The sequence below is a fragment of the Pogona vitticeps genome, chromosome 1 (genome assembly GCF_051106095.1).
Source record: "Pogona vitticeps strain Pit_001003342236 chromosome 1, PviZW2.1, whole genome shotgun sequence".
Lineage (NCBI taxonomy): Eukaryota > Metazoa > Chordata > Lepidosauria > Squamata > Agamidae > Pogona > Pogona vitticeps.
In genome coordinates this window covers 241,162,217-241,189,862 of record NC_135783.1, presented here as the reverse complement: position 1 = coordinate 241,189,862, position 27,646 = coordinate 241,162,217, and the positions used below count along the sequence as shown (strand labels likewise).

Sequence of the window (27,646 nt, the reverse complement as noted above, 5' to 3'; positions counted from 1 at the left end):
GTAGCCATTGTATTTAAAGCCGTTCCAGCCAACTCCAACAGCAGTGAGAAACGTAGGGCAGTGTGGAAACTGGCTGACATTTGAATCTGCTCCTCCCGCCACCAGCTGCCTGGGCCTTCTTTTATCTTCCTGCTTCTTCCCATTTCTTTTTCTTTTAAAGGCTTGCTTTAATATTATTTTACCCAGGCTTCATGCTCTGGAGAGGACACTCCAGCTCTGCGTACAGCGTCAAAACACTAGACACTGTTCCAAGTCCTCCATACAGAGCACGCTGCCATAGTCTCTCGAGACTGAAGGATGCCTATGAACAAAGGCTTGCCAATTTATTACTAGGATAGCAAGGTGTCCATAGGGAACAAAAACCACCAAAAACTTGGCAGGTAGTGAGGAGGACATTTTAAGATCGCTCTCTTTTAACCATCCCTCTTGAAAATCTGGATGCCAGAGCAGTTACAGTACATCTTCCTCTCTCTCTGCAGAGTCCTCACTCCTTTTTCTTCTTCTCAAAAAACTATAAACAAAGCTGAAGTGAAAACTTCTTGTCTCTGTCAATTCCTCTTTTTTCTTCATTGATCACCTGTTCTGGTGCTAGAACAGCAAATGAACAAACGAACAAACGAAAGAAAGAAAGAAAGAAAGGGAGGGAGGTGAACAAGCTGACCCAGGCACCAGGTGTGGGGAAGAGGGAATTCAAACAGTTAACAAGCAGCAAATAAGGCTGATTTCTTGTCCTGTCTTCTGTGTGGTTGGTTGAAGTGAATGAACCCAGGGAAACCCAACTTCCCAGGTGCAACCTCCCAGCAGACCCATTCGCATTTTTCCTTACTCTCACTCACCAGGGCCCGCGACATGGCTTCCTGCTTCTCTTCCTTGCTGGCAAGCTTGCCTTTCCACACAAAGATCTTAATGCCACCCTGGTCCAAAATGTAGCAGTCCTGACAGGAGGCAAAACAGCATCTAGGTGAGGTCTTCATTTGGAAGCAACTGAGAGGGACAAGACAATCGCTGCCTACAGCCATCATCGCCTGACTTCTTCTTACAATACAGGTAGCCATCCAGACATTTCTGAGCAGCAACACTCATGATTCTGAATCATTACATATGCTGCACAAAACTAATGGGAGATAACACTCCCCTCCAGACAAAAGTAAAAAAATGGAGGGTCATATTTTCTTCACACCTGGTCTTAAGGACTTCAGGCCCAGTTGTACCACAAGGCAGAGTAAGGTGGCCATCTCTGGAAATAAGGTATAAGCGGTCATGAAAGCAAATTGTTTATTAATATTTGAATTGTATCTTTACCTGCACAGACAGAGAGAGGTAATCATGTGATTCATCTGCCTCATGCACCAAAACAGTCTGGCTGGTTGCTGTTCCACCTTAGGCGGCAAAATGTGACTTGTGATTCCCAAAACGAATCTGTTAAAAAATCTGCTCCCCTGGCTTGTGACAGTGCAGCCAGATGCAACAAGGAAAGCACTTACCTCATGCTTCAGGAGGTCCTGGGTAAGGGGCCGGATAGCAACTTCCTGGATGAGGAGGTTTCCTTCTGCATCAGATACACTGAGAGAGGGAGAGAGAACCAGGAGATGTCAGAAAGTCAGCTACTCAATGTGTTGCATCCATACATCACATTAGAACCCGGTCGAGAGTCACATTATTGGTCTACATTTCCTAAAATTCCCCATCAGCATGCCCATCCTGGCTGGGGGATTCTTTAAACTGTAGTCCCCAAAAGTAACTGCTCCCAGCTCTGCATTAAAGTAATGATTTTGAAAATTTAAATCAGGATTGGACTTCTTCAAACATACACACAGTCCAGAACCTTACAGAATTCAGCTCTCTTAGAATTTCAGAGACTTTCCATGTTTAGGATGAAGTGGGGAAATAGCAAATAAAAATTGACCATGGTTCTTTTTACTCAGCACTCCTGTGATATGTGATGGATGAAGTCTGCACTTCACTTGTATCCCAAACTGCCTTTGAATGTTTTCACTGTTTTCCCCCCAAAAGATGTGACTAGGACAACAGGATTTCTTTATGTTCGCTGTTGTAGGTCACTGGCAGTGGAGTGCTGTCACGGTGAGGTCTTAGGGATGATAAATCTGTTCCAGTGTTTTGCCTGAACTCTGCAGGAGAACCCTTTGCCCAAAATAAATTAAATGCCTTGGATACCTCCTTTAAATTTTCAGCTAAAACCTGGAGTGGATTCATAGCCCCCATGACACTGGAATGGCCAGTCTTCATTGCCACAGAAGTGGCAGAATGTGGTTCTTCTTCTTGCTGTCAGACAGCAAGTCTCATAAACCTTATAGCCAAAAGAGCCAACGGTGAGAGATGATGGGTCACAATCCAACAACATATAAAGGACTGCAAGTTGTCTAGCCCTGTTGTTAGAAATATTTAATAATGACATCTGTCAAAATGCAAGGAGTTCATCTGTAAAGCCCTCTTCCTTATAAGAGGGCTGTCTGTTTGTCTGTTTCATGTACTATTTACGGTACATCTTCTGCTATCACATTTTTTTCTGTTATCACAGTTCTTGCCAGGTTATTCTGGGTTTACTCAAAACTGAACCTACAAGCCACAAACAGATTTGCTCCCATGAAGGAGCCTGGTGCAAGTATTCACAGCTGCATCATTTGTTGTGATGGCAGAATAAATGGGTAAAAAAGTTTCACACAAACCCTTGGTTTCTTGACTATTCTCCAGCGTGGTTAATTTGCGGAAGGCCTCCCTACACTCCTCCTCTCGTCCCCTTTGCACAAGAATGGTTTGTCCCTGCCTTCTGTATCTGCTCCCCCCACAACCTTCTCTGACCTTCGTGGTATCTGCCACTGCACAGCAAAATTCACTCACTGATAGAGCTTAAGAGCAGATTTGAGTTTCTGGTCCACCACAGAGTCGGGGATGGCCGGTTGGATGTCTCTCTTCTCCCCCAGTATGTAGGTCATGACCTTCATGAGCCCAGGAGAGGCAGATTCATTCTCACCATCCACCACACCCACATGCGCTCGGCCCCCACGCTCCTGGTCACGGATGTTTTTGGCTAGGGTCATCGCCTGTGGGAAGCAGGTCAGAACAACAGCTAGGTCAGAAGCTGGCAGGAAAAAGTCTGAATGGGAAAATCCACACATAAGAGAGCAAGATAATATGTACACACACGTGCATGCATGAGAGCAGGACTTATCCTGAATGGAATTTTGGCAGTTCTCATTAGGTGTCAGTCTATTCTTCAATCATATACTGAGTTCTGGGCTCTGATGCCATCACACAACGAATTCCTTCATATCTGGTTCTTACTTGTGCTCCAGGAGGGAAGCATTATTATTATTATTATTATTATTATTATTATTATTATTATTATTATTATTATTATTATTATTATTATTATTATTATTATTATTATTATTGTTGTTGTTGTTGTTGTTGTTGTTGTTATTGTTGTTATTGTTATTGTTATTGTTATTGTTATTGTTGTTATTGTTGTTGTTATTGTTATTATTATTGTTATTATTATTGTTGTTGTTGTTGTTATTGTTATTGTTATTGTTATTGTTATTGTTAAAGAGGTTCTTGGTTGGAGACTGCTCAAGAAGGGAAGTTACAAGAGAGCTCCTGTTTCAAAAGATGAAGTTCTTTTTCCTGGTATCCTGTTCTTACGTGTGTCTTTGTGTGTGTGTGTGTGTGTCTTTGTCTTTTAATCTTTCTGATTGTTCATAAACAGGATTCATGTTGCATACATTTTTTTTAATCCTTCAAACTATCAGATTCCCCACCCCACATCACCAAAAGCCTGTTAATTGGAATCATCTGTCTTCTTTCTCTTAGGGCTCCCCAGCCTCCCTACTTCTACTCCCTCAGCCACCTCCTTTGCACCTTCAGCCGCTCCATCCGGTTGCTTTCAGGGCCATTCCACTGGATGATGAGCTTCCCCAGGTCCAACAGGAACACATCCCCCAGGTTGAAACTGATCCAACTCATCTCCACCTACATGAGAAAAGAAACACTGATGGGGAAAGGTGTTGAAGGGAGCATATCTGGATTCTCTCAGTTGGGGAAGCAGAATTGTTTTTATTTTTTAATTATTTTAAATTATTTTTAGCACAGAACAGATACACAATATTAAAAAATAGAAATTGCTGGCTCTCCCATCGGTCAAAATGACCTGTCAGTCTCCATGCAAACATTTGTATTAGGAGTTCAGCAATTAGCCTCTGTTTTGCTGCAGTTGTGATGTTCTCCTCAGTGAGATCAAAGTGTTGTACACGTGGCTTTCTTCCTTACCATTTTTCCTCACAACACCTCTGTGAATGTATGTCAGTCTGAGAACATATAACTGGACACCCAAGCGGGTGTTCGAACCTGACTTTCCAAAGAGCACTTCTAGCACTCTTAACGATGACTGCTCTCCACCCTTTCCCTGTGCCGCCCTTCTGTCTCATTGACCTACCTCTCCAGCTACTATGTTCTTTTTGCCCTTGACGTGCAGCAGGCGTTGCACATTGTATGAGTTGGTCTCCACATGCTTCATACCAGAGGCCACACCGCCATTCTTATAGCTGTGGAGGAAGGTCAGAGTTAGCCTGGTCCAAGATGGAGCCCCAAGAACCCTGTCTGCCACTGAGAGAAGGGCTGGTTTCTTCCCAACATGCCTTGCCTAAGAAAATGTGAGGGATCTACACTGTGGAGAGGGAGGAAAGAAGCAAAGTTCCCCAGCCTTTCCTGTCCACTCAGTCTTCATCAGAGTTCCTGATGTTTACAAAGTGATTTCACAACCAACTACTTCTCAAACCTCAAATGCCCCTTTGTGACCTATACATACAACAGCCTGTCCCAAGCCATGGTCCCGCAAACTGACAGGCCACAACTCCCATCATTACCAGCAGCACAGCTAATGATTATGTTGGATGAAGACAGTGAGAGTCCAACACATCTGGAGGGCCCTGGCTTGGGGAAGGCTGTTTATACACTATCAACATCAGCCACGAACGAATGTATCCAAAGCAAAAAAAGTCAAACAAGGCTTGACTTCTATCCAAAGAATCCATAGCCTGCTTAAGAGTCGGATATGTCCTCTTCACCTACAAGAGAAGGGGACTGAAAATTTTTATTTCAAGTTTCAAATCATGTTTCGATGTTTGGGCATAACATTAAACAGTTAACCAAAATGTGAAATCTTTAAGTTCTGTTCTATCACTTGCAAAGTGTGTGAAGGAAGAGCGTGCAAATCCAAATCAAACCGTCATTCATTTTTCTAATACTATCCCATTGCTGATGTGAGATCTGGAGCAGATCACACAAAAAATTGGAAGATGTCAGATTCTTGAGAATCTATTATATCATGCAGTTGCTACTAGCAAGTCCAGTTGTCATGTTATTTCCTTATCTCTGTCCCTGTCTTTTCAACCGTGTCCCACCCCACCCCACCATCCTATATCTGCTAACTTACAGTGCTTTCATTTGAGCTCAAACTATATATTACATGAAGTATATCATTAGGAAAAGGACTCTGTTACGTAAGTACTAAAAGAGGTCTGATAGTCACAACATGAGTGTTCCATACTTCCTACAGCTTACAAAGTAGCTGACTAGTCCTTGGGTAGGAAGCATGGGCAACATGGTTGCTCTGAGGTTCAAGGGAATTTCTTTTCTGCAACACTAACGTGACTCCAGCTTCTAATGGGGTGCTAGATGTAGCATAGAGGAAGGTGAGCTGCCTCCAAAGATCTGGAGGCCTCACATGCTCATCCCTGGATTTTATAGGGCTGTACTTACTCCCATGACCATTCTCTGAAATCTATTTTTTTAAAAAGGAGGGGGAAAACTTTTTTAAATAATTGAGCTAGAAGGGACCTATAAGGCCATTGAGTCCAACCCCTTGGTCAATACAGAAATCCAAATCAAAGCAGATCTGACAAATAGCGGTCCAGCTTTCTCTCCAATTTTTCTCTTTTCCCCCCTCCAATTTTTAATGTAGGCTATGAAAGACTATGAATTTTAATTTGGAAAAGTTTACCTTTTGGATCTCTTGTTCCAAGTTGTCCAAGACAGCACAGTTACTAACCATGCTGTCTAGGCGATTTGAGGAGTTATAATTTCCAAAGTAACTTTTCCTAGCTCTGCGATGAACTCCCTACAGCCATTACATTACATAACATTACATACATTACATAACAACTGGGTTTGCCACTGGTGCTCCCTTGTAAGGTTGTGTCCCTCAGTCATAAAAAGCCCAGCCTGGCCTGTTCTATTTTTGCCTTTGACCAGGGTGACTCCTTGTTACATCCCCTTTTTTAGTGTTTCATTTTAGACAGACCATTCATTTTGTGTTGGATTCCCTCTACCAAAATCTGCTTGGTCTTCTTCACAGATAGCACTACTGAACCAATGTAAATTTACGTATGTTTCAAGAGATGGCAACTCTAATTCACTGTAGAAAATATAGGCACACCAGGTATACAGTAGACGTGCACCAGAGAACCACTGTCATCAGGATTCTTCCTCCCTGGATGTTAGGGCACCCACTGATACATTGAAAAAGCCAAGCCAAGAAACGGTCATGAGCATTATCAGCCACAGGGGGCAACAAAGAACTTTACGTACATGAGACCCTGTTTGAAGTAACTTCGGAAGACTTCGCTCTCATAGTTTTGGACCTCTCTGTGCTGCACTGCTACTCCACCCAAGTACTCGTCCATTTGAGTCGTGTAGATGGCAGCTGCACCCTGTTCATCCTGAGATGAGAGGCTGCCCAGCCAGAAGTGGACATCATAGGTGAAGGAGTTTCCAGTCTTATGGGTCTGTTGAAAGAAAAAGCTACATAGCAAGGCAGGTTGACATAGGATAACCCAACTTCCAGAGATGTTCCTGATTCTCACTCTGCTGCTCAGGTTTTTGACTCCCACACTTAGTTAGCCTTGCCAATTATCATTCATATCATCTATTGGTTACTGAGATGTCTGCTTATACTCACAAGAGGGAGTAAGACAAGCACCCTAGAAGTCCGCAACTCCTGCTGGAGTGTAGACATCAGTAAGCTTCACCTGCAATCCAGAGCAAACTACTCCTCTCGCACACGTGTTCTAATCTGGGGAAAGCAGAGCACGTGTGGGCGATAGGAATGGTTTTGATCCAAGTTGCAGATAACCCACAGTAAAAAAAAAAAACCTTACTGTTGGCTGCATTTCCACTCTCACCCTGGACAAGAACAATACTAAGTGCTGGCTTGGGCTGAAGTAGCTGGGAAGGCTCCCAGCATTAGCCACCCAGCAACCTTTTTACTGTCCGGAGAGTCAGCTTCAATGGCCCCATTTTCACTGCAGGCTGTTCTTCCTTCTCTGCAGGACTTGCTTGTCCGGTGGGTGGCTGAATGAATGGTGGCGGCGGCAGTGGCTGGAGAGTGCATGATAGCAGTAGTGGCAACGTGTGTGTGTGTGTGTGTGTGTGTGTGTGTGTGTGTGTCTCCTCAGCCCTGGACATGCTGGATAAGCAAGCCCTGCAGAAAAGGAAGATCTCTCTTGTCCAGCTGAAGCCTTATTGCGCTTTAAAACATCACTCAATGTACACTGCAGAGCAGAGTGGGCGCCAGTTTAAAGTGCTCCGAGGCATATGTCACGCGGAGTGACTAAATTTGCTTCGTGTTGACAGGGGTTTGATGGGAATGTGTAGTTCTGGCTCTGGTGGCAGTAACTTCCACAATGATATGCTTACTTCTTTTCATCAGTCATAAATCTCCCACAATTTAGCTTCAGCAGACAGCTCTGGATGCTGGTATTAGAAGAGAGGGAGGAAAAACTCGCCAGGCACTTTCTCCAAACCATGAATAACTATATACACCTCTATCATGTCTCTCCTTTTCTTCCAAGGGCTCATTCAGATGGGCATTTGTCCTGCTGTTGGGTACGTTGCTAGGGGTGGATTGGTCTGCCCTTTTTTTCTGGTGACTACTTGACAAGCAAACAAATGTACCCCCAAGGCACCCTGTGAGGGGCTTCTACTTTTTTGGCATTGTGTTGGTGCACTTTTATTTAGTCTGTTCCCAGCCCGTGTGGTCACTCAGCACGGACTAAAATCAAGCCTTGCACTCGTCAAAGCTGCCAATGTTCCTTCACGTTTGAATTTCCAGTATTATGAAGTGGCTTAATAAATGAGCCACTTTACGACATCAGCAAATAGAACACTTCCCCTACTTCTCTGCCAAGTAACAGAGAAACTATTTTATTTTATTTTATTTTATTTTATTTTATTTTATTTATTTTATTTATCTATCTATCTATCTATCTATCTATCTATCTATCTATCTATCTATCTATCTATCTATCTATCTATCTATCTATCTATCTATCTATCTATCTATCTATTTATTTATTTATTTATTTATTTATTATCTACTAGACTATTACTGATGTGCTGAATCAGATTAATTTTTTGGGAAAAATTATTTGCCTTTGTGAGCAGTGCTAGGTAGAAATGGGCACAAACTAAAAAAAATGAATAACCAAAGTTGTTCAAAAATCGCTAATTTGTTGATTCATATGAATCAATCCCTCCAATGAATATGAATCAATGAATTTTAGTGATTTTTTATTTGTTTGTCTGTAAAAGGGGCCCCCAGGCACCTAGAGACACCAAAATTGCATGGAAGCTTCCTCTGACTCTGGTTTCAGATGTTCAGGTTATGCACCCACAAGGAGGCCCCTCCAGGAGGCACCTAGAGATGCTAAAATCACAGAGAAGCTTCTGCTGACTGTCCTCTGCAATCCCTCCAAGTTTGGTGAAGATTAAGTTTCCCCAAGCCAGTTGCTAAAAGGCACTATCCTAGGGGGACTCACTTTGTGGGTGTATAACTTGGATGTTTGAAACCCAGTCTTCACCAACTTTGGAGGGATTGTAGAGGAGGGTCAGTGGATGATTCTCTGTGATGTTGGTGTCTTTAGGTGCCTGGGGCAAACTTTCCTGGGTGCCCTCCTTGTGGGTATATGACATGGACATCTGAAACCCAAACTTCACTAAACTTGCAGAGCATATATAGAAAAGTCATAGAAAGCTTCCAGGCAAAATTGGTGTCTAGGTGCTTGTGGGGCTGCTTTACAGGAGTTTTTAAAAAAACACAAATTGATGAATTTATTCATTGATTCATCAGGAAAAAAATTGTAAATTCATTATTCGTTGACCTTAATGAATCCTGCATCAAAATGAATCTTTCTGATTCATGCCCAACTCTAGTGCCAATAGAAAAACCACAGCTGTAGGCAGTATCTTTATCAGTACTACATACAAGGCAAAGGAAAAAAAACAATTTTTGAAAAATTTCATCTAAGTGATTGAGTGTATCAGCAATGGTCTAGCATAGGCAAAAATACCCCCCCCCCTTCAAGGAACACTATTTAGGTTACACCACTCAGCACCAAAAGGGCCAGTATAGATGTGCCTAAGTTAAACAGGAGTGAATGTTTTAACCTTTCCTTAAGAAGAACTGCTCCATCTCCTTTATTTTTTCAGATGCTTTGTTCTGCACCTTTTCCAGCTTTATAATATTATTTCTGAAGTCTTCTGGTGTTGTTGTGCTTTCTGGTTAAACTTGCAACATTTATATTGCTTATATCCTGTTAGAGGAGCAAAGTTTAGACAAGGATCTCTGCTCTGATCTAACCAGTCACTCAATTGTGCATTCATCCACACATCCCTTTCTTATCCTCACAGCCAGGCTGCATGTCGATAACCCATCATTTCAGAATGTAAACAATGCAATGAGACAGGGGCTGGCAGGGCAGATGGGGAAAGAATAGAGAGAAGGTGTAGCAATGGGTAGGGTGAGAAGCTTTGATAAGTTATTGTTTGATGACTACCCTACCTTTGGCCAAATTCAGCCTTCAAGACAGCTTCCAATAAGCAGAAATGCAAAAACAATCATTAAAAACCATGCAAATAACAATAACTATGACAAAAAGTGGCAATATATAAATACCATTGAAAGTTAACAAACTTTAAAAGCACAAGATAAAACTAAGTTGTTTATATCACTTAGGAATATTTAAGGATGAGACACCCCTCAAACTATGAGTCCCCTCTTGCTGCAGCTAGATCCAGCCTTATCAGAGCAGGTTCCATGATGTTAATGGGATTTAAGTTAGTCATTGATTTAAGTCCTGTTCTCTTGATCTAACCACAGTTCTCTTCTTATCTTTTCAGCAAGCTTGTATGATAAGTCAGCATTATCACAGATGTCACAGGTGGATGGTGAATGGACCAAGGCAAAGAATGATGCTTACAAGTACCTTGTGAGTTCATGTCTGACATGAGTTTTGACAGGGAAACTTTTAAGTTATAGCTTAGTCCCTTGTATAGATGTTGCAACAGATTTTAACCCCTCCAGTTTTTCAGAGCCAATCATATTAATTGCATTACTGGTTAATACAAACCATATTAAATGAATACTGGTTAATACAAACATAAATAAATAAATAAATAAATAAATAAATAAATAAATAAATAAATAAATAAGTACGTAAGTACGTACGTACGTACACACACACACATACACAAACACACACACACACACACACACACACACACACACACACACACACACACACACACACACACACACACACACATACATACATACATACATACATACATACATACATACATACATACATACATACATTTTTATACTGCACCATCTGGCCTTATCCAGAAGAACTAAATGCCACTGTTCATTTTTAAAAAGCAAAACGTATCTTGGTTTTTTCCAAAGAGGAGAATCAAGTCCTTCACAGTGCATGGATTCAAATCATCACAGCAAAGGACCAGAGAATGGGTGAAAGGCACATAGCATCGTTGCTACTAATGCTGATCCTAGGCCCTGCAAGCTGTCTGTATAAAAACTGTAAGCAAGCAACTCTAAATTCCCTGGCATGAGACACAGGGTATTAAGACAAGGAACAATCCTACCAGCGTTCATGTAAGGTTTGCATAAATTGCTGGGGCTAACTGTAACTAATAGACAAGGTGTCAGGGCACATCTCAGTTATGCGACCTGCCCTGTGACCAGGCACATGATCAAACACTTTCTCATTTAGTCTCAGTTAGCCACTGCAATTTATGTAAACTTTAGGCAAACACCAGTCAGAATCTGGACAGTAAATCAGCTGAGTTTTCCATCTAAGCGTTTTCAGATGTGCAACTGCATCAGAAACAAAAAGAGTTTAAATAAAGACTAAAATATTTTCCTTGTCATCAGCTCTCATGGACAGCAACCCTCTTCATCGAATGTATCTGAAGCAGCTTATGCCAAATAAAACTAGTTTAAGGTACCACAAAGCTCTATGTAACGTGGGCAAATCTGCATTTAAAGGTTGCATGTTCATACTCACACATTTACCCCACCAACATGCAGACTTCCATGTAAACAATCTGCTTCATCTATGATCCCCTTGCATTGCACAACCCACTGCCACCCTCCACACAGGACAAGACCCCCCTAAGTCTGCTTCTTTTGGGGGCTTTCTTCTTTCCCATCCCATCAAGTTAAATAATATAAAGCCTTCGCTTTTACCGCAAGAATGATATACGCATCTCCTTCGTAAAAACTCCCATACGATTGGGTTGGTATAGGCACCATCTGCATGTTCTGGAAGAAAAAAAAAAAGGAGAAAATGAGCTGGGTCCATGCAAAAGGTCTCTCACTCAGATATGTTTATATCATGAAGAGCGTTCTTCCTGTATACTACACATGACATTCAATGTGTCTTTGCTAGTCTTGTGGAAATCTTTAATTTTCTTTGTGTTCTACAGAATCTAGCAAAATATTCTCATCCCATTCAGGTTCTGCACTGCCTTCCCCCCTATTCCTGCATCAAAAATCATATGTGTTTTGGAAGATCCCTTTTGCTACAATACACATTTCCTACATCAATTTTCAAATGTACACATTTTTGGTTGTGCATTTTTACTTGCATATAATTTGAAGGAAAATAACTGAAAGAGAGCATTGCTACATTTCCTCCCTGCGTTAGGAAACAGAAAAATAGCTTGCATTCATAATTTTGCAGAGTACATGCTGGATAAATTCACAATAAATGTTTCAGATTCCTTTTCTATCCCATGTCCTTGCATTTAACACGCACATTTACAGAAACTGCTAATTACATTTTCTGGAGGATGGGGCTGATAATTCTTAAGATAAAAGTAGGCAGGAGATTTAACTGTGCCCCCCCCCCTGCACAGAAGGGAAAATCCCTTTTCTGAAATTGCTATTTGCTTTGGAAGGGAATACCCCATTGGCACCAAGCTTTACTCCTTGTAGCTAGAGAGACCTATGCGATGCCAGCTTAGCCTGTGGAGGTGTCCTTGTTTAAATAGCAGATGGGGATGTAAGGCAGGGACAGGATTAGCCTCTTCCTTCCTGATCCTCTTGTATCCAATGATAGGCCATTAATGTCACATCTGGGTTGCCCCCCAAAACAGCACATTAAACATTAGGATTCTGCAATTTCTGTTGCAATTCCTCCGCAGCATTCAAAAGGCAGGACATCCCAGGACAATGTGGAATGGTGGGAAGACAGAGAGCACATAGAGAGAAATACACTTTTTAAAGTTGGTCTTGTCCTGGGATACTCAGCGTGGTGTGGTGGACATAGTGACAGACTAGGGCTCTGGAGACCAGGGTTCAAATTTCTGCTCAAAATGCACGTTGGGCTTTTCACCAATTGGTGAAACCACTCCTTAAATATTTCACTTACAGTATATCACAGAAGTGAGTATACCCCTCACATTTCATAAATATTGTAGCATATCTTTTCATGTGACAACACTGAAGAAATGACAATCTGTATACCCACTGATTTACACTGTAGCCAAGTGCCATTTCTTCAGTGTTGTCACATGAAAAGATATACTAAAATATTTATGAAATGTGAGGGGGTGTACTCACTTCTGTGATATACTGTACCTTGAAAGCCCTGTTAGGGGAAAGTCCATATTAGGGTCACTCCAACTTGACGACACAAAACAACTTGTCCTCAACTTGATACAATACTTTTATCTTGTTTTTTCCTCTCTCTCTCTCTCTCTCTTTCTCCCACACCCCCTACACAAACCACACCAGTACGTACCTCAATTCTCCATATCTGGAGTCCAGGTGTAGTTTTGTTCAGAGTCCGGGTAACCGTGGCACTGAGTTCCGGCATGATGCTTAGCCCTTTGTGGTGAGATCTGGCATAAGGAACGGGAAAACTGACTGATAATAGCCATGTCACAAAGTATGCATATCAACCAACACCGTAAAATCGCAGAGCGATCTGGGCTACTTCTGTAGTGTTGAAATTCCCACCACCACCCATTCCTACAATTTGAAAGCACTACTGAGAGAACCAGAATATGTTATCATCTGTGTTCATTCAGATCTTGTTTGCTTTTGTCTATACATTGCCCCCTGTAATGGGACTTGAGGTGGCAAACAATGATGAGGTGAAAAAAACCTTCTAAAACAAGTAAAAACAGTAAACAGCTGCAATTAAAACCACAGAAGTCTTTAAAGGCAATGATGATGATGGTTGAGAAGATGATGGTGGCAATGGCACTGATGACAGCATTTGCCTGGATCAAAAGTCTCTTTTACAGCAACCCTGCTGAATTGCCAAACACCTGCCTCAATAAACATAATAGTTTGAACCTCAAGTGGGTGGACGTACACTAAGAATCGAGTTGTACATGCTTTGAGTACATGCCCAGTATGGGAATTTGTAATCAGTACGACAAACAAGCTCACAAATCCTTTTCCATAAAATAAAATAAAAAAACTAAAAAACACACACTGCCTGCTCCTGATTTTCCTCAAAACAATCTTTTTCACCATCCTAATTTTGCAAGGGAATAGCTTATTAGCTGCTCCTGTATGACATGTGGGAGTAACAAACTCCCTGAAATCTGCAGCTACATTCTCCTCATGCTTTAGAACAGCAACAACAAGGAGAACAGTTTTGGGACTATTAGTTACACCCAAGACAAAATGAGATCTTGCAAAGTGGGCAAATGAGTCGGCTCTGTCGTCCGAAATGCTTCGCTTGAATCAAGCAAGCTCAGCTCTTGGGATGGCTTACTTTAGTGTTTACTCTCTACACCTAAAACATCATTTTTTGGGGGAGAGGGGAACATGGGGGGGATTTTTATGCATGGGGTCCTCTTGCATATGTATGTGTAGTTTAAAGAAATAAACATTTTAACGCAACACACAACGAAGAAACAACAGTGACAAGTCACTTAAAAGTAAGGAACTGCTTCTGGGAAACAAGGTTCCAAACTCCGACTGGGCCTGTGTGTATTCTGGTGGCTTCTGCAACTAAAGAGAAGCCCCTGGATAAAGCAATGGAGACAAGAGATCTGCTTCCTAAGATTTTCAGCTTTGAAATGGTGGGAAGGGTGAGGTTGGAATTGCCTTAGGATTTCAGAGATGGGCTTGGAAAGGCATTAGCAACATGCAGCCAATTTTTAAAAGCAGAAAAATGCCTGAATAAGATTCTCCTTAGACCAGACACTGATTCTTCAGCTTGGGACTGTGCATCCTTGAGAGAAAAGACTGCCTGTTTATTCTACCTTGCCTGACTAAGCCTTTGGTAAATTAGACTGCTTTTGTAATTCATAATCTGAGAGATTAGCAGAGCTTTGTAGTTTGTAAGAAGAGGAAACTGGCATTTGCCTTTAATGTGTAATCTGACTCTGAGATATCTGAGGGTCATCAGGGTGGAGCTTCAGTGTAAATCCCTCCCCCCCCCCCGCACCCCCAAGCAGGGTGGAAGAACAGGAAATAATGACACAAAATAGTAAAAACTGCTGGCCAAGGGCCATCAGAGGACAATCTTCTTTTTGCTATCCAGTCCAAGTCTGATTTAAAGGCAGAGAACCATAAGGAGAAAGAATACTTAAAGAGCTGACTCAACAGGTAGGTACGGAGATCACCTGGATACTGTCTTCCTTACACGACTGAGATACGTGCATTCTGATTCTGTTCAAATTATTTAAAAAATATATTCGCAAAGGCTTTCACGGCCGGGATCTAATGGTTGTTGTGGGTTTTTCAGGCTCTTTGGCTGTGTTCTGAAGGTTGTTCTTTCTAACGTTTCGCCAGTCTCTGTGGCCGGCATCTTCAGCGGACAGCAACCTGTACCCAGAGCACCCGAAAAACCCAGAACAACTATTTAAAAAATGATTTCTAATTTAATGTATATATACATTAGCATATGCAAATCAGGATCTCTTTTATCCTCTGGGTTGTGCATACATGCTTTTCTTTTCAGTACTGTGCAAAAAAAAAAAGAAAGAAAGAAAGAAAGAAAGAAAGAAAGAAAGAAAGAAAGACAGAAAAGAAAAGAAAAGGAAAGGAAAAAAAGGCCATCCTAGCTGCCAGTCAGACTGCAATATGGTGCCAATCTTGACCTGGTATAAGGTGCCTTTATATACAGTATATTTACATATTTCACAAGATAGTTTCATATATTTATTAAATAAGCCTTGAAATTGATTGACTGATTAAAGGAATTAACCATAAAAATTAAAATAAACCATAATTGATAACAAAACAGAATGAAAGCTGAGTGGTCCGAGGCCAACAAAAGGATAAGCAGAAGGTAAGGAATGCATTTGCTGCCCCCGCATCTCCATCCCCGAATCCAGTCAGTGTTTGCAGTATTGCCCAGTTGTGTGGGGTGTGCACAAGACCAAAACCTTGAGAAGTAAAGTTGCACAGATTTTTATTTAAAACAAGTGACACCAACCCAGACATTTAAAATGTAGACTTCTCTTAAAACTAGCTAAAGGCTGTTCGTGCTTCCATTTCGTACTCAAACAATCTGTAGAACTTTGGGGAAAAGGTTTTTCCTCCTTCTTTTCATTGCAGAGAGTAAGTACTCTTTGACAGACACTAAGCCACTGAGCCGAGCTGGATGCCTCCTTCAGCCTGGCTCTCAGAACAACTGCCCAGTCCTAAAGCTGGCCTTCTTTCTGCCTGGCTTCTACCTCAACCCAGAAGCATATGTGGGAGGCAGAGTAATCACCACTAGGTCAAATCTTAGCACTCAGTTTGCATGTCCAAGTTTTGCCAGCACTGAGGAAAACACAACGAAATAGATCTCATGTACAGTATTTCAAAAAATATAATACTAGCAGCTATTGCTGGCATCCTATTGCCTATAGCCTAATAAGTTACACTACAATAGGCCCACTGAATCAACGGGAATTCAGTGAGTCAACTCCACTGTGGGTTCAGTTGGTTCAAATGGGCCTGCTCCAATGGCTACTTACTATGCTAAAGTAAGTTGCTACTAGAGATAAGCAGAAAAAGAACCACAAAGGAAACAAACAAACAAACAAACAACCAAAACCATGAACTGGGCCATTCTGTGGTTCGTTCTGGGGTGCTTCGAGGAAACACACCTATCCAGAATGAAACGAAACACTAAACTATTATTGGTGTTGAAGACTCGTACACTTTATGATTTTGTGTGATTTGGGATTTCTGAGAGTGGTGGAATGGTCCCTGCTAAACTCACAGCAAGTCTTCCACTGACTCTCCTCCCCACCCCTGCCAAGTTTGGGAAAGACTGGATTTGGGAGGTCTGAGTTATAGCCACCGAAAACAGGTCCCCCCCAGAAAAGTGCTCTGAAGGGACCTCCCAGGTGTGCCCAATGCATTGTCATTGGAAGCGAGCCAGTCTGTCTATCTGTGGCAATGCAAGGATGCAATCAGATGGCTTCAAAGGCCTGCATATGATCACACTGGAAAAGATTGCTTTTAACGGAGGCAAACTCACTTCAAGGGACCCTTTCATCTGCCAGGAAATTGCTCTAGCCTGACCCCCTCCCCCAAAGCAGAAGCCCTACTGCTAGACCAAAAAGGTCCAGTTTGGGCACAGATTGGGACAGGCTAGAGTGCATTTCCCTATGGATTGTGTTACTGCCTGGAAACCCACCAAACACTGTACCAGCTAACAAGTGCTTCAAACTGTGATCTATTTCCATATGGGATCACACCTTGAGTATGTGTAGGATTCCAAGACAAATCCAGCAATTCAGAGCTGTCTGTTTGACATCATCTATAAGACACAAGCATTCAATTGCTGATGGGTAGTTGACAGTGGATGAAACAGAATCTGTGATTCTGCAAACCTCTTTGTGGGTCCCTCTAACACCTTTGAACCAGTGCACAATGTGACATCTAAGAGAAGGGATCCACAGGGAGTCCCTTTGGCAATCTAGATTCGCATTTTTCCATCTCTGTAACAAGTGAAGCTTCCTAGGAGTGATTCTTCCCTGTCACTTTCTGGAGACATTCACTAATTCCCCAAGTTTCACAGCACAGGGCTTCTGCTAAGCCAGCAAGCGAGTGTGACAGCTTTCTCTGCATGAAGCAGATTCGGGATCACAGAAACATGCTCAAATTAAAGCTGGAAGCAGAAGCAAATGGTGTCCTTCTAGTTAGGACCTTCAGCTAAATCTCCACTGCCCTCATTCCTCCAAACCTGAAATAATTTCCAGGTGATTAAAAAAAACTAAAACAAAGGCACACGAGAGAGAGAGAGAGAGAGAGAGAGAGAGAGAGAGGAGACAGGTTGCCTAAGGGCAAGACAAGTTTAACTCATGGCTCCAGCAGAGAGCAAATACAACTTCGGAAGACACTGGGCAAGCATACCCCTGCCCTAACGCATGCAGAGGCAGCCAGTGCCAGGAGCTGGAGATCCTGAGAGAGAGCCACTTACCTTAGCTGTGACGGCGGCTTGGTGGGCACGGGGCACCTTGGCGACGAACCGTACCTGAACAGAGCAAGCACCGAGGTGACCTTTGGTCCCTCCTTTCCTCCACACACAACGCTGTAGCCACCTGCCTTTGCCATATAAGGGCAGACGTACCTAGGAAGGGAAGAGCAGCTGTTTGAGCCAAGGTCCCTTCACAGTGTCCTTGTAATCCGTGTTACTCTCTCGGCGTGCGACCACCTAGGCACACAGTCAGGGTGCTGCTCGCTTGTGCTGGAGGGAAGGCCTGTGCCCCTGTGGCCCTCCTCAGATACCAGTGCAGTTCATCAGCTACATTATTAGTGCAATCTGCTAATGTTTTTGCAGAAAGCAAGAACAGATCGGTTATGGAGTACATGCTTACAACTTTGTATTCCGCTTGGTTCGTCATCCTCTTAATTTTATCTTTAGTCTTGCTTCCCATCATCTGACTTGACTGGTTGAAAAATGTGATAGATTTTTAACAAGACAGGGCACCATTTAATTTAGAGATTGGAACAGAGGCAGGCAGAAGAGGGGTCAGGATTCACTGGAATATCTGTGGGTGATCTAGTCAAGGTAGAAGAGACTACAGAGTCTGCAGCCCAATTCATCAGCTGCCTTGAGTGTTCTCCAGACTGGTGTGTGGGGGGGTTACATAGAGCCTGGAGTTGGGGGAGGTATGGAGGCCAGATTGCAGACAGTGAGGTCAGATGGAAATTAAATACAGAAAATACAGTGAAAACTACATCATTTCCCGCAACTTCAGGAAGTTATCTATTCCTGCCTTTGAAACTGGTTGACAACTATGATGGTCGTGTTGGCCAATTTTCAGCCTGCAAGATCCTCCAGGTGCTGCAAGAAATGCCAAATATGGGGATAACAACCCCCCAAACCACCAAAGAAGAAAATCCTAGACATGTCTGGAAAGCCACTTCCAGTTTTGAAAAGTGGTTATTGCAGGTTCTCTGGGAACCATGTGAGGCTTTCACTGGAGATGGGAACAAATCACTTCTCCCTCCTTTGTACGAAGTTCACTGCACGGCACCAGAGGTGCTGCATGGGGCCATCCCTCACCCCACCACAGCCGGCTGGGCCGCTCACCATGCTTTGCATCCCAATGGGGCCCTCCTTCCTTGCTGGTGCTCCAGTCAAGCCAGAAACTTGGCCATCCCATCTTTGCCCCCTCTGGCAGCCAACCATACCCTGGCTGTGTAATCACCCTGCCTCTTTGTGGGTCAGCTGCCAGAGGAGGCAGGGATGGGCCACACAAGCTCCTGGCCTCTCTGGAGCACCATTGGAGAAGGAGGACCCGGGCAGTGTGCAAAGCATGATGAGTGGCCTGGCCAGCCAGGGTGGGTGGAGCATGGGCCCATGGTGCCATGCCCAGCGCTTCGTATGAAGCATGATGAAGTGATTCATGCCCATCTCTAGTTTTCACCCCTTTGGGTTTTTATAAGAAAAAAAGAGGAACATTTGAGGGAAAATATTTATTGGGTGGGTAGGAGAGTGCGATGGTCACAAGGCTTGAAAAGTAGCTTTGGGCCAACATAAAGCCTTAGGGCTACCATTCGTCTCCACTTGCTCCCTCCTGATCTCCAGTAGGATGAGAAAATATACCCCCAGTGGTGTCCCAGAGCCACTAAAGAACTCAGCGGTTATTTCCACAGGGACTTTGATAATTAAGCTGAATATAGGAGCTGTGGGACACAGCTTTACTTGGTAGATTGCATAATTTAGGGACTATGTGGTGTTTGCTGATTGAACAATGAATAATGGGTGCTCTCTTAGGAAATTTTAAATTCTCTTTATTTTAAAATGTGAACTGCTTTGAAAACTAGGAAAGCAGCAAACATGCACCACACCAAAAATGAACAGATATTATAGAAGTATTAGAAAGGGGGAATGCAATCTTGAATTTTAAGAATGATAGGTTTTTGCTAAAGATTTAATGCAGATATTTTAAACAGAGGAAGTAACCCCACAAGCCTATGGGCAAATGGAGTAAAGAGTAAATGAAGTATGGTGAATTCCCAAACGTTCTGAACTTAAGATCCTCTTCTAAACACACAGTGTCTTCTACCTCCATGCCCAACCATCTGCTCTGCATAGGAGTATGTGAAGATCCTTCCTTGCAATGAGGGCCAGCCCTACTATTAGGCAGAATAAGGCAGTCATCTCAGATGCCAGCTGCTGAATGATGTGGAGGGGCTGTGGCATAGACTGCTTGGAGGTTCCCCTCTACTGGAAGATAGAATTGTGTGTAGTCTCGTGGCGCAGTAGTTAAACTGCTGTACTGCAGCTAAAACTGTGCTCACGACCTGGGGTTCAATCCCAGGTAGCCAGCTCAAGGCTTCTATTCTTCCAAGGTCAGTAAAATGAGTACCCAGCTTGCTGGGGGGGGGGGGCAATGTGTAGCCTGCATAACTAACTTGTAAACTGCCCAGAGAGTGCTTGAAGCACTATGGGGCGGTATATAAGCAGCACGCTTTGCTTTGCTTTGCAGGCAGCCTGCCTTACAGTCCCATGGCTAGCTTCATACCCTTAAGAATGGTGGAAGATGCTGTCTTAAAACCAGGGTTGAAATAAGATTTAATGGAGAGCAGCTTGTGACCAAAACAGGGGTCTCCACCCTCAAATTCAGGGGAAGTCTCCCATCCCACCTGTTCCACAAGCTTCCCATCAATGACAGCCTTGGTGGCTTCTGTCTGTAATGAAAGGGACTACATATTATTGTTTGCTTCAGGCAGCAAAATATCTCAGATCAGCTCTGGAGGCAGAGATAAAGGATCTGAAGAATACAGCCCAGTGTGCTTTTAGGAAGGGGCTAGAACAAAACTTTGACTCATCCCCATTGCCTCAGTGAAATCCCCAAAGAGAAACATCATGTGAACGAAGAACAACGTTTCCAGCTATGCCCTTGATGGGATTCAACTTGAATCATGAGAGTGATCAGTCTCCTCATCTCCCAGGTGTCAGGTCCAGCAGTGGGCTGCCTTCTTTGTGATCGTAATTCTTCCAAAGAAAGCAGAACTAATAAACCTGGAGTTGATTTCAACAGGATGATTGGCAGGGAAGGCTAGAGAACTGTTTGCCTTCTCTCACAACATGCAGATTAGCTCATCTGCATGAGCAGCAATTGCTCCGTAATCAAAATTCTACCAGTGCCCTTTCTTGGATTACATCAATTGATTGATCTATGAAAGGCTGATGGATGGTTCACAGTGTATGGGTGTGCAGTTGCATGGGGTGGGTGGGGCAGAAGTCAGTTTTATCACCCATTTATTTTCCATTGTTGCAAGAATGGCACTTATGACAGGATAAATCCTCCCTCCAGGGTGCAGCAGACCCCCATTTCATGTCTAGAGCATAAGCAGAGATGCATTAGAATCCTATGATTCGGTGTGGTGCCTGCCAACTCTGCCTTTAGAAAATTAGCATATGACGGTGGGGGCAGCTAGTCTTTTATCAGATGCACTACTTTTCTGTTTTCAAAGGGGCTGTTTGCAGGGAGGATCATTCCAGCAGGAAATCTGCTGAGCCAGGTTATCAGGGGATTCTGCTGCATGTGGCAATTTGCTTTTGTTATAAAACTTTGGGAGCAGCATCTTCCCTCGGGATGCCCTTACCCCAAGCCTCCTGCAATGCTAACCATCTGCTTAACAGCCCTTCAGTGACACACGTGAAACAAAACGACTGGAGGTTCCTCTGTGCTTCTCTCTTTATGACTCCCAGGGAAAGGTTCAACTTATCTTATCTCCACTGTTGAGCTAGCAGAATTGCGTTCCTGGCAGAGGCAGCTCCTTGTGCCCGCTGTGGTCCCTAGCAGACCAGCAAACAACGCCTCCCGAGTTGCCCTTCTGTTGCAAGTAAAGACCCTGCGACTGACCCTTCTTCAGCAGAGTGCATAAAATGCCCAGATGAACGCCTCCTGCCTGGCACAGTGCCCCTCCCAGGACAATGATCATGAACATTCAGGAGGAACAAAGGAGCCTGTAGTTCTGTATTCCCCAATGCATAGTTTGGCATTGCACTGGTACAGGCCACTGTGATATGTGTCATGGATTCTGCAACACACATATGTGCTATAGGGTAGGTATTTGGTGGGACTCCCAGGTCTGAGGACACTGGCTGAATTCTTACGGCATTGTTCTGCTTCCCTGGGCCCCCAGCCAGGAAGATACATCTTAGGACCAGCTATCCTGGAGGAGTAAGATCATGGCCACTGGTCCCATCACCTCCTGGCAAATAGAAGGGGAAGATATGGAGGCAGTGACAGATTTTACTTTCTTGGGCTCCATGATCACTGCAGATGGAGACGGCAGCCCCGAAATTAAAAGACGCCTGCTTCTTGGGAGGAAAGTGATGACAAACCTCAACAGCATCTTCAAAAGCAGAGACATCACCTTGCCAACAAAAGTCCGCATAGTCAAAGCTATGGTTTTTCTGGTAGTGACGTATGGAAGTGAGAGCTGGACCATAAAGAAAGCAGACCGCCGAAGAATTGATGCTTTTGAACTGTGGTGCTGGAGGAGGATCTTGAGAGTCCCCTGGACTGCAAGGAGAACAAACCTATCAATTCTAAAGGAAATCAACCCTGAGTGCTCACTGGAAGGACAGATGCTGAAGCTGAGGCTCCAATACTTTGGCTATCTCATGAGAAGAGAAGACTCCCAGGAAAAGACCCTGATGTTGGGAAAGTGTGAAGGCAAGAGGAGAAGGGGACGGCAGAGGACGAGATGGTTGGACAGTGTCATCAAAGCCACCAACATGACTTTGACCAAACTCCGGGAGGCAGTGGAAGATAGGAGGGCCTGGCGTGCTCTGGTCCATGGGGTCATGAAGAGTCGGACATGACTGAACGACTAAACAAACCCTGGAGGAGGTGGAAATTTGATTCTTTTGTGTGTGAAGTGACCTTAAACCCTGGACACCAAACTCCAACCATTCCCAGCTGGTGCCAGAATTCATTAGTCTGGGGCAAAAGTGCTTGCATCTACATCATGTGGGTACAGTGCTAGCACAACAACAATACAAAATCAAGAGGAAGGGGATGGGGAGAGAACTGGTGGGGAGAGGTGTACCTGCTTTGTGCCGTTAGTAACAAGACAGAGAGTTGCAAGGTCATCCTTAGGATGCCTGAACTTTCTTGTGGCATAAGCACACACACATCACTGTGTACTGTGCTGCACATGGTGCCAACCCTTGTGACATAACACAAACAAACAAACCACAACAACCCTTCTCTGTGACAACATGAAGGCCTGGCCCCATGGCCTCAGATTTTAGCTCTGAAACCTCAGGAAAGGGGAAGCTGCTGAACTGGCAGCCCTGGTGTTCGGATGCAGGGTGGAGGCAGAGGTAAATGGGTCCTGTTTACATAACAGTCGTGTAGAAAAGGGACACAGGACAGGTTTGGCTTCTACAGCAGAGAAAAGTGAAAACACGTTACTTTCATTTCCATTGCATTTTCAGTGTCCTAAAAGGCATTATTTTCCCAGTTCCGTACTGGCCTGTAAGATTTTTTTTCTTTTCTTCCCACATTGAAACAGATGCATCTATTTTGGAGTGGGGTCCCCCCCCCCAACACATACACATTTTTCTGCACATTTTTACTGATGGCCACATTTTTTATGCTGACTGGAGTGCAATTTTGTACAATTTTCACTACACACATACATGTGTATAAACACATTTTGAGGCATGCATGGTTTTCAAGGGCACTTACTCTTTGGTGTGCATATTTCCTTTGCAAAAATGTATCACAAATTTCAGTTAAGTAAGGATTTGTGAAGCAAGAAGCACTTTGATTTCCTATTATTCTTATGAGGGGCAAAGTGTGGATTTTCACTGGGAAATGTGAACTCAACAGAAGCAGCAGCAGTGTTTCCTTTTGCCTTACCTTACAAGTCTTACAAGATGGTGAGAAAAATCTGAACAGGGAACACTTATGTCTCTTCCCCAAAATGAGACACACGGAGAATACCTCCAAATGACTGAGATGCTCTCACACTTGCTAGAAAGCAGGAAGATGATAGACATCCTGAATCATACTCCTGATCAGAAGATTTTCATTTTGAAACTGAGCAGTCAAAATGTGACAGATGAAGGTTCACTCGTAATTAAAAGGAAGGATTCTAACGCAAGAAAAACCAGCCAGCTACACATTGCATGTTGGACAGTAAGACCTAAATCTGGTTGTTAATCCTCGCTAAAACAGACCCACTATATCAATGGAACTTACATTAAAAGCTAACCTAATGTATTCCCATTGAACAACTAGATACAGGATTAAGAGATCTGTTATGAATGAATGGACATAAAACTGTAATTAGGATCCCTGTTGGCTACTGTTTTTGTATTTAGCTGTCCCCACAGAGAAGATCAAACACATGAAGTAAAAAAGAGCAAGTCATCCTTTCGTTAACGTAGGGTGGTCCCACTCTTCCACCAGACCAACCTGCTATTACTTGCAGGTAGGGAAAGCAGCATTATGTCTGGGGACAAAGCTAATCATTGCTGAGAGGTGGGGCACATTTGCATCAAGGAAAGAGCACAGGGAAGAAACACTGTCTTCAAGAGGTCAAACACACTGTCTTCAGATCATCCCTTCCTTCCATGCACACTACCAAAAACAAGCACCATCATTCAGCACAGCAGAATCGTCTGCAATTCTAAGTTTGGAGATACCCCAAACCAGCTCTTGTCCTCTCCAAGTATGATTCCAGTGTTGCAGCAAAAGTGTTGCTGACTGATGGTGGCTGACCCTCTTCTTCAATGCCTCCCAGCTGAAGAGCGCCCGCCATTTCCTCCAGCACTCCCCGTTAAACAGCTCACTGTGTGTTAAGTTTCTTCTAACAGCTGAAATCTGTTTCCCTGAGATTTCCACCCACTAGTTGTACCCGTCTCTGGGGCAACAGAGAACGAATCCACTCCATCTTCAGCAATGACAGCTCTTTAGATAATGAAAGGCCACTACCCTATTTCCCTCCAGGCTAAACACACTTTACTTTTTCAACTTTCCTCATAGGACTTGATTTCCCCATCCCAGTTCCGGTTGTTCACCTTTGGGCATGGTTCTATTTAGTCGGTGTTCTGCTTAAAAGGTGGCATCCAGGAGTGGGCCCAACATTTAGCTGCAGCCTGGCCGCCAGCACAGAAGAGAGCTGAAAGAATGGGTGCAATTGCTTCTGGTCCTATTAGCTGCAGCTTAATTGTCATCCTTGGAATAATAGTAACAACAACAACAACAACAGTACTACAAAAAATAGCAATATTAGGAAGAGTATATATACTGCACAGATATTTAACAGACACTTAGGTTTTGGGTAAAACTTGTATCTGTCATAGAATACAAGTCAATATTTTTGGGTTGATATTTTCAATAATAACGATGATGATGATGTGCTGTCAAGTCAATTCTGACTTATGGTGACCCTTTTCAGTGTTTTCTAGGTACAGAGAGAGTTCTCAGAAGTAGCTTACCTTTCCCTTCTTTTGGCGGCGCCCTGGGGCTGTGTGCAGCTTGCCCAAGGCCACACAGGCTGGCTGTACTCACAGGAGGCCCAGTGGGGAGTTGAACTCCCAACTCCTCACTCTGCAGCCAGAAATCTAACTCATTGAGCTGAGTCAACATCATATGAACAGATATAGAGAGTTTTAAAATGCATTTCTTTTGCCATTTTAGGTCATATTAATAACGTCAAAAGTTGCATGTTAGAAAATTATGAAACACTTTCACAAAGGAAAATGGAACTGTTTTTTACATTTCTTGCATTTGTAGTCTAGATTCCATGTGGACTTTGTCTCGGAGGCAAGGTTAAAAAAAAGAGTAGAGCCATTCTACCCGTATCACCTGATCTAGTCAGGAGATGAGGCTGAAGAGCCTGATGCCGAGGGAGGTCCGGAAGGAAAAAAACAAGAAACTGAGCCTTCTCGGTGGTTGCTCCTCACCTCTGGAATAATCCTGAGATCCGTGCACCCCCCCCTTGCTGGGCATTTTAAAAAGCCAATTGAAAACCTGGCTGTTTAGGCAGGCCTTCCCTCTAGTTACTATTTGATTTATTTCTTCTTGTATTTTTTTTCATCTTGAATAATTTGATTATTGATGTTTATAATGTTGTTATTTTTATAATGTTTTATTATACATGTTGGAAGCCGCCCAGAGTAGTCAATTGACTAGATGGGTGGGGTATTAATTAATTAACTAATTAATTAATTAATTAATTAATTCATTCATTCATTCATTCATTCATTCATTCATTCATTCATTCATTCATTCATTCTAAAGTGAAATTAGAAGTATTCTAGCTACTCGTCATTTAGCTTCAAAATGGATCTCTCCTTTCCAGTTGGCCTTCACATAGCATGACTGTGACAGACTCAAAGGTACTTACCAAGGCTGGGTCTCATCGTGCCTCCAGCCCTGATTAATGGGTGGGGCGGAAAAGCAACTCTGATAGGGCTGGCACACGTCCATAAGTAACCTGCTTGGCTGGCTGGCTGGCTGGCCCACATGTCACCTTCCAATACCCCACTCAATGTTGGTATCGCACGCAGACATGCAGAGAGCTTAAGACAGATTTTGGCACAACTTTTGCAAAGACCACCATGCAGGGCAGAGGGGCGGAGGGGCTTTGAGCAAAAGAAGAGCGGTTCAACAGTAACCCTTGCCTTGGGTTAGAGTTCCTTTCTGCCTTGCTTGGGGAGAGGCATCAAGGGGAGAATAAAGTCCTGGGAGTATTTTTGGCTAAGAGCATCGTGTTGGAGAAGGACCCTCTGGAGAAGAAGCCAGGCGGATGTTCCGAGCAGCTTATTCAAATATTAACCAGCTGCTTCCTCCTTTTCTGACTTTTACAGCCTCAGGAAAAGCAAACGGCGTATTGGGGAAAGAGGACCTTTGCTGTGTCAACTCTGCCTTGGACTGTGGACTCTGCCTTCTTTGACCATTCCTTGGGAGAACAGTTACAGCATCGAAGTTCATGCGCCAGGCGGGATAGTATTAGGGTGGGGCACCCTGCCTGGTTTATTAACCCAGTGGTAAAAACAGCCATCAGAATTCCCTCTCCTCCCTCCTGCTCCTCATTTCGCCTCAGCAAGCTTCAAGGACCTGCATCCCTTTATAGTCTAGGAGTGGAGAACTTTCCCTTATGGATATTATTGGGCTCCAGCTCTTATCAATCCCGGCTGCTATAGGCAGATGGGATCTGTTGCCCAACAACACAGTGGTGGGCCACAAAAACCCCATTACTTCACCAGCCTGATTTCCCCCCTCAGTGATGTGACAACACCATCACTTTAAATTTTCAAATGTATATTTGGGAAAGTCACTTGTGCAAAAGCATGTACTGTAGGAATGAAGGGGGGGTAATGCTATGATACCAGTGGCATAGTGGAGCCAGAGCTCACAGGGTTGAAGACCTGGGATTTCCTGATTAGCAGGGAGTACAATATCATTCTCCCCACCCCCACTCCCAATCTTCCTTAAATTTAGGTGCAAACCTCAGGGCACCTAGGAAGACATGGATTTTCCCAGGAACAGAATAGTATTGCCAGCTATCCTTGCTGTAATGCAAACTGCTTGAGGATAGTTTGGTTTGGGATTGGCAACTAGGAGCCATTAGCTTTACAAAACACTTGCTCCCGGTCAAGACAACACTTGTTAGAGCTTATTTGTTTATACAAATTAATTTAGCTATCTCCAGTTTTGGATTTCTTCTGCAGAGCAGCCCACTGTGGGGACCGTCAGGATGAGTACAAACACAATTACAGTATAAGACTGGCCCTTCTAAGCATGCTGGTACATCACTGTATGATACAGTTATGTATTTGAGAAGGAGGTAGAAATGAGGAATGACAAAGAATGTTTTGTGCAT

At 43.4% G+C, this 27,646-nt stretch overlaps 1 protein-coding gene across 1 annotated transcript in view; it reads right to left on the bottom strand.

Annotated features, from left to right (window-relative positions):
* The window catches only part of VIL1 (villin 1), a 47,936-nt gene that overhangs the window by 15,651 nt on the left and 4,639 nt on the right, over positions 1–27,646 (bottom strand). The window contains exons 2-10 of the mRNA XM_020792058.3: positions 17,760–17,909; positions 13,122–13,221; positions 11,564–11,638; positions 6,607–6,803; positions 4,454–4,562; positions 3,880–3,990; positions 2,860–3,062; positions 1,485–1,563; positions 837–935 (exon numbers count right to left, since the gene is read on the bottom strand). Of these exons, the coding sequence (XP_020647717.3) occupies positions 837–935; positions 1,485–1,563; positions 2,860–3,062; positions 3,880–3,990; positions 4,454–4,562; positions 6,607–6,803; positions 11,564–11,638; positions 13,122–13,221; positions 17,760–17,893 (1,107 nt within the window). The 5' untranslated portion in view covers positions 17,894–17,909. The remainder of the gene's footprint in view (positions 1–836; positions 936–1,484; positions 1,564–2,859; positions 3,063–3,879; positions 3,991–4,453; positions 4,563–6,606; positions 6,804–11,563; positions 11,639–13,121; positions 13,222–17,759; positions 17,910–27,646) is intronic.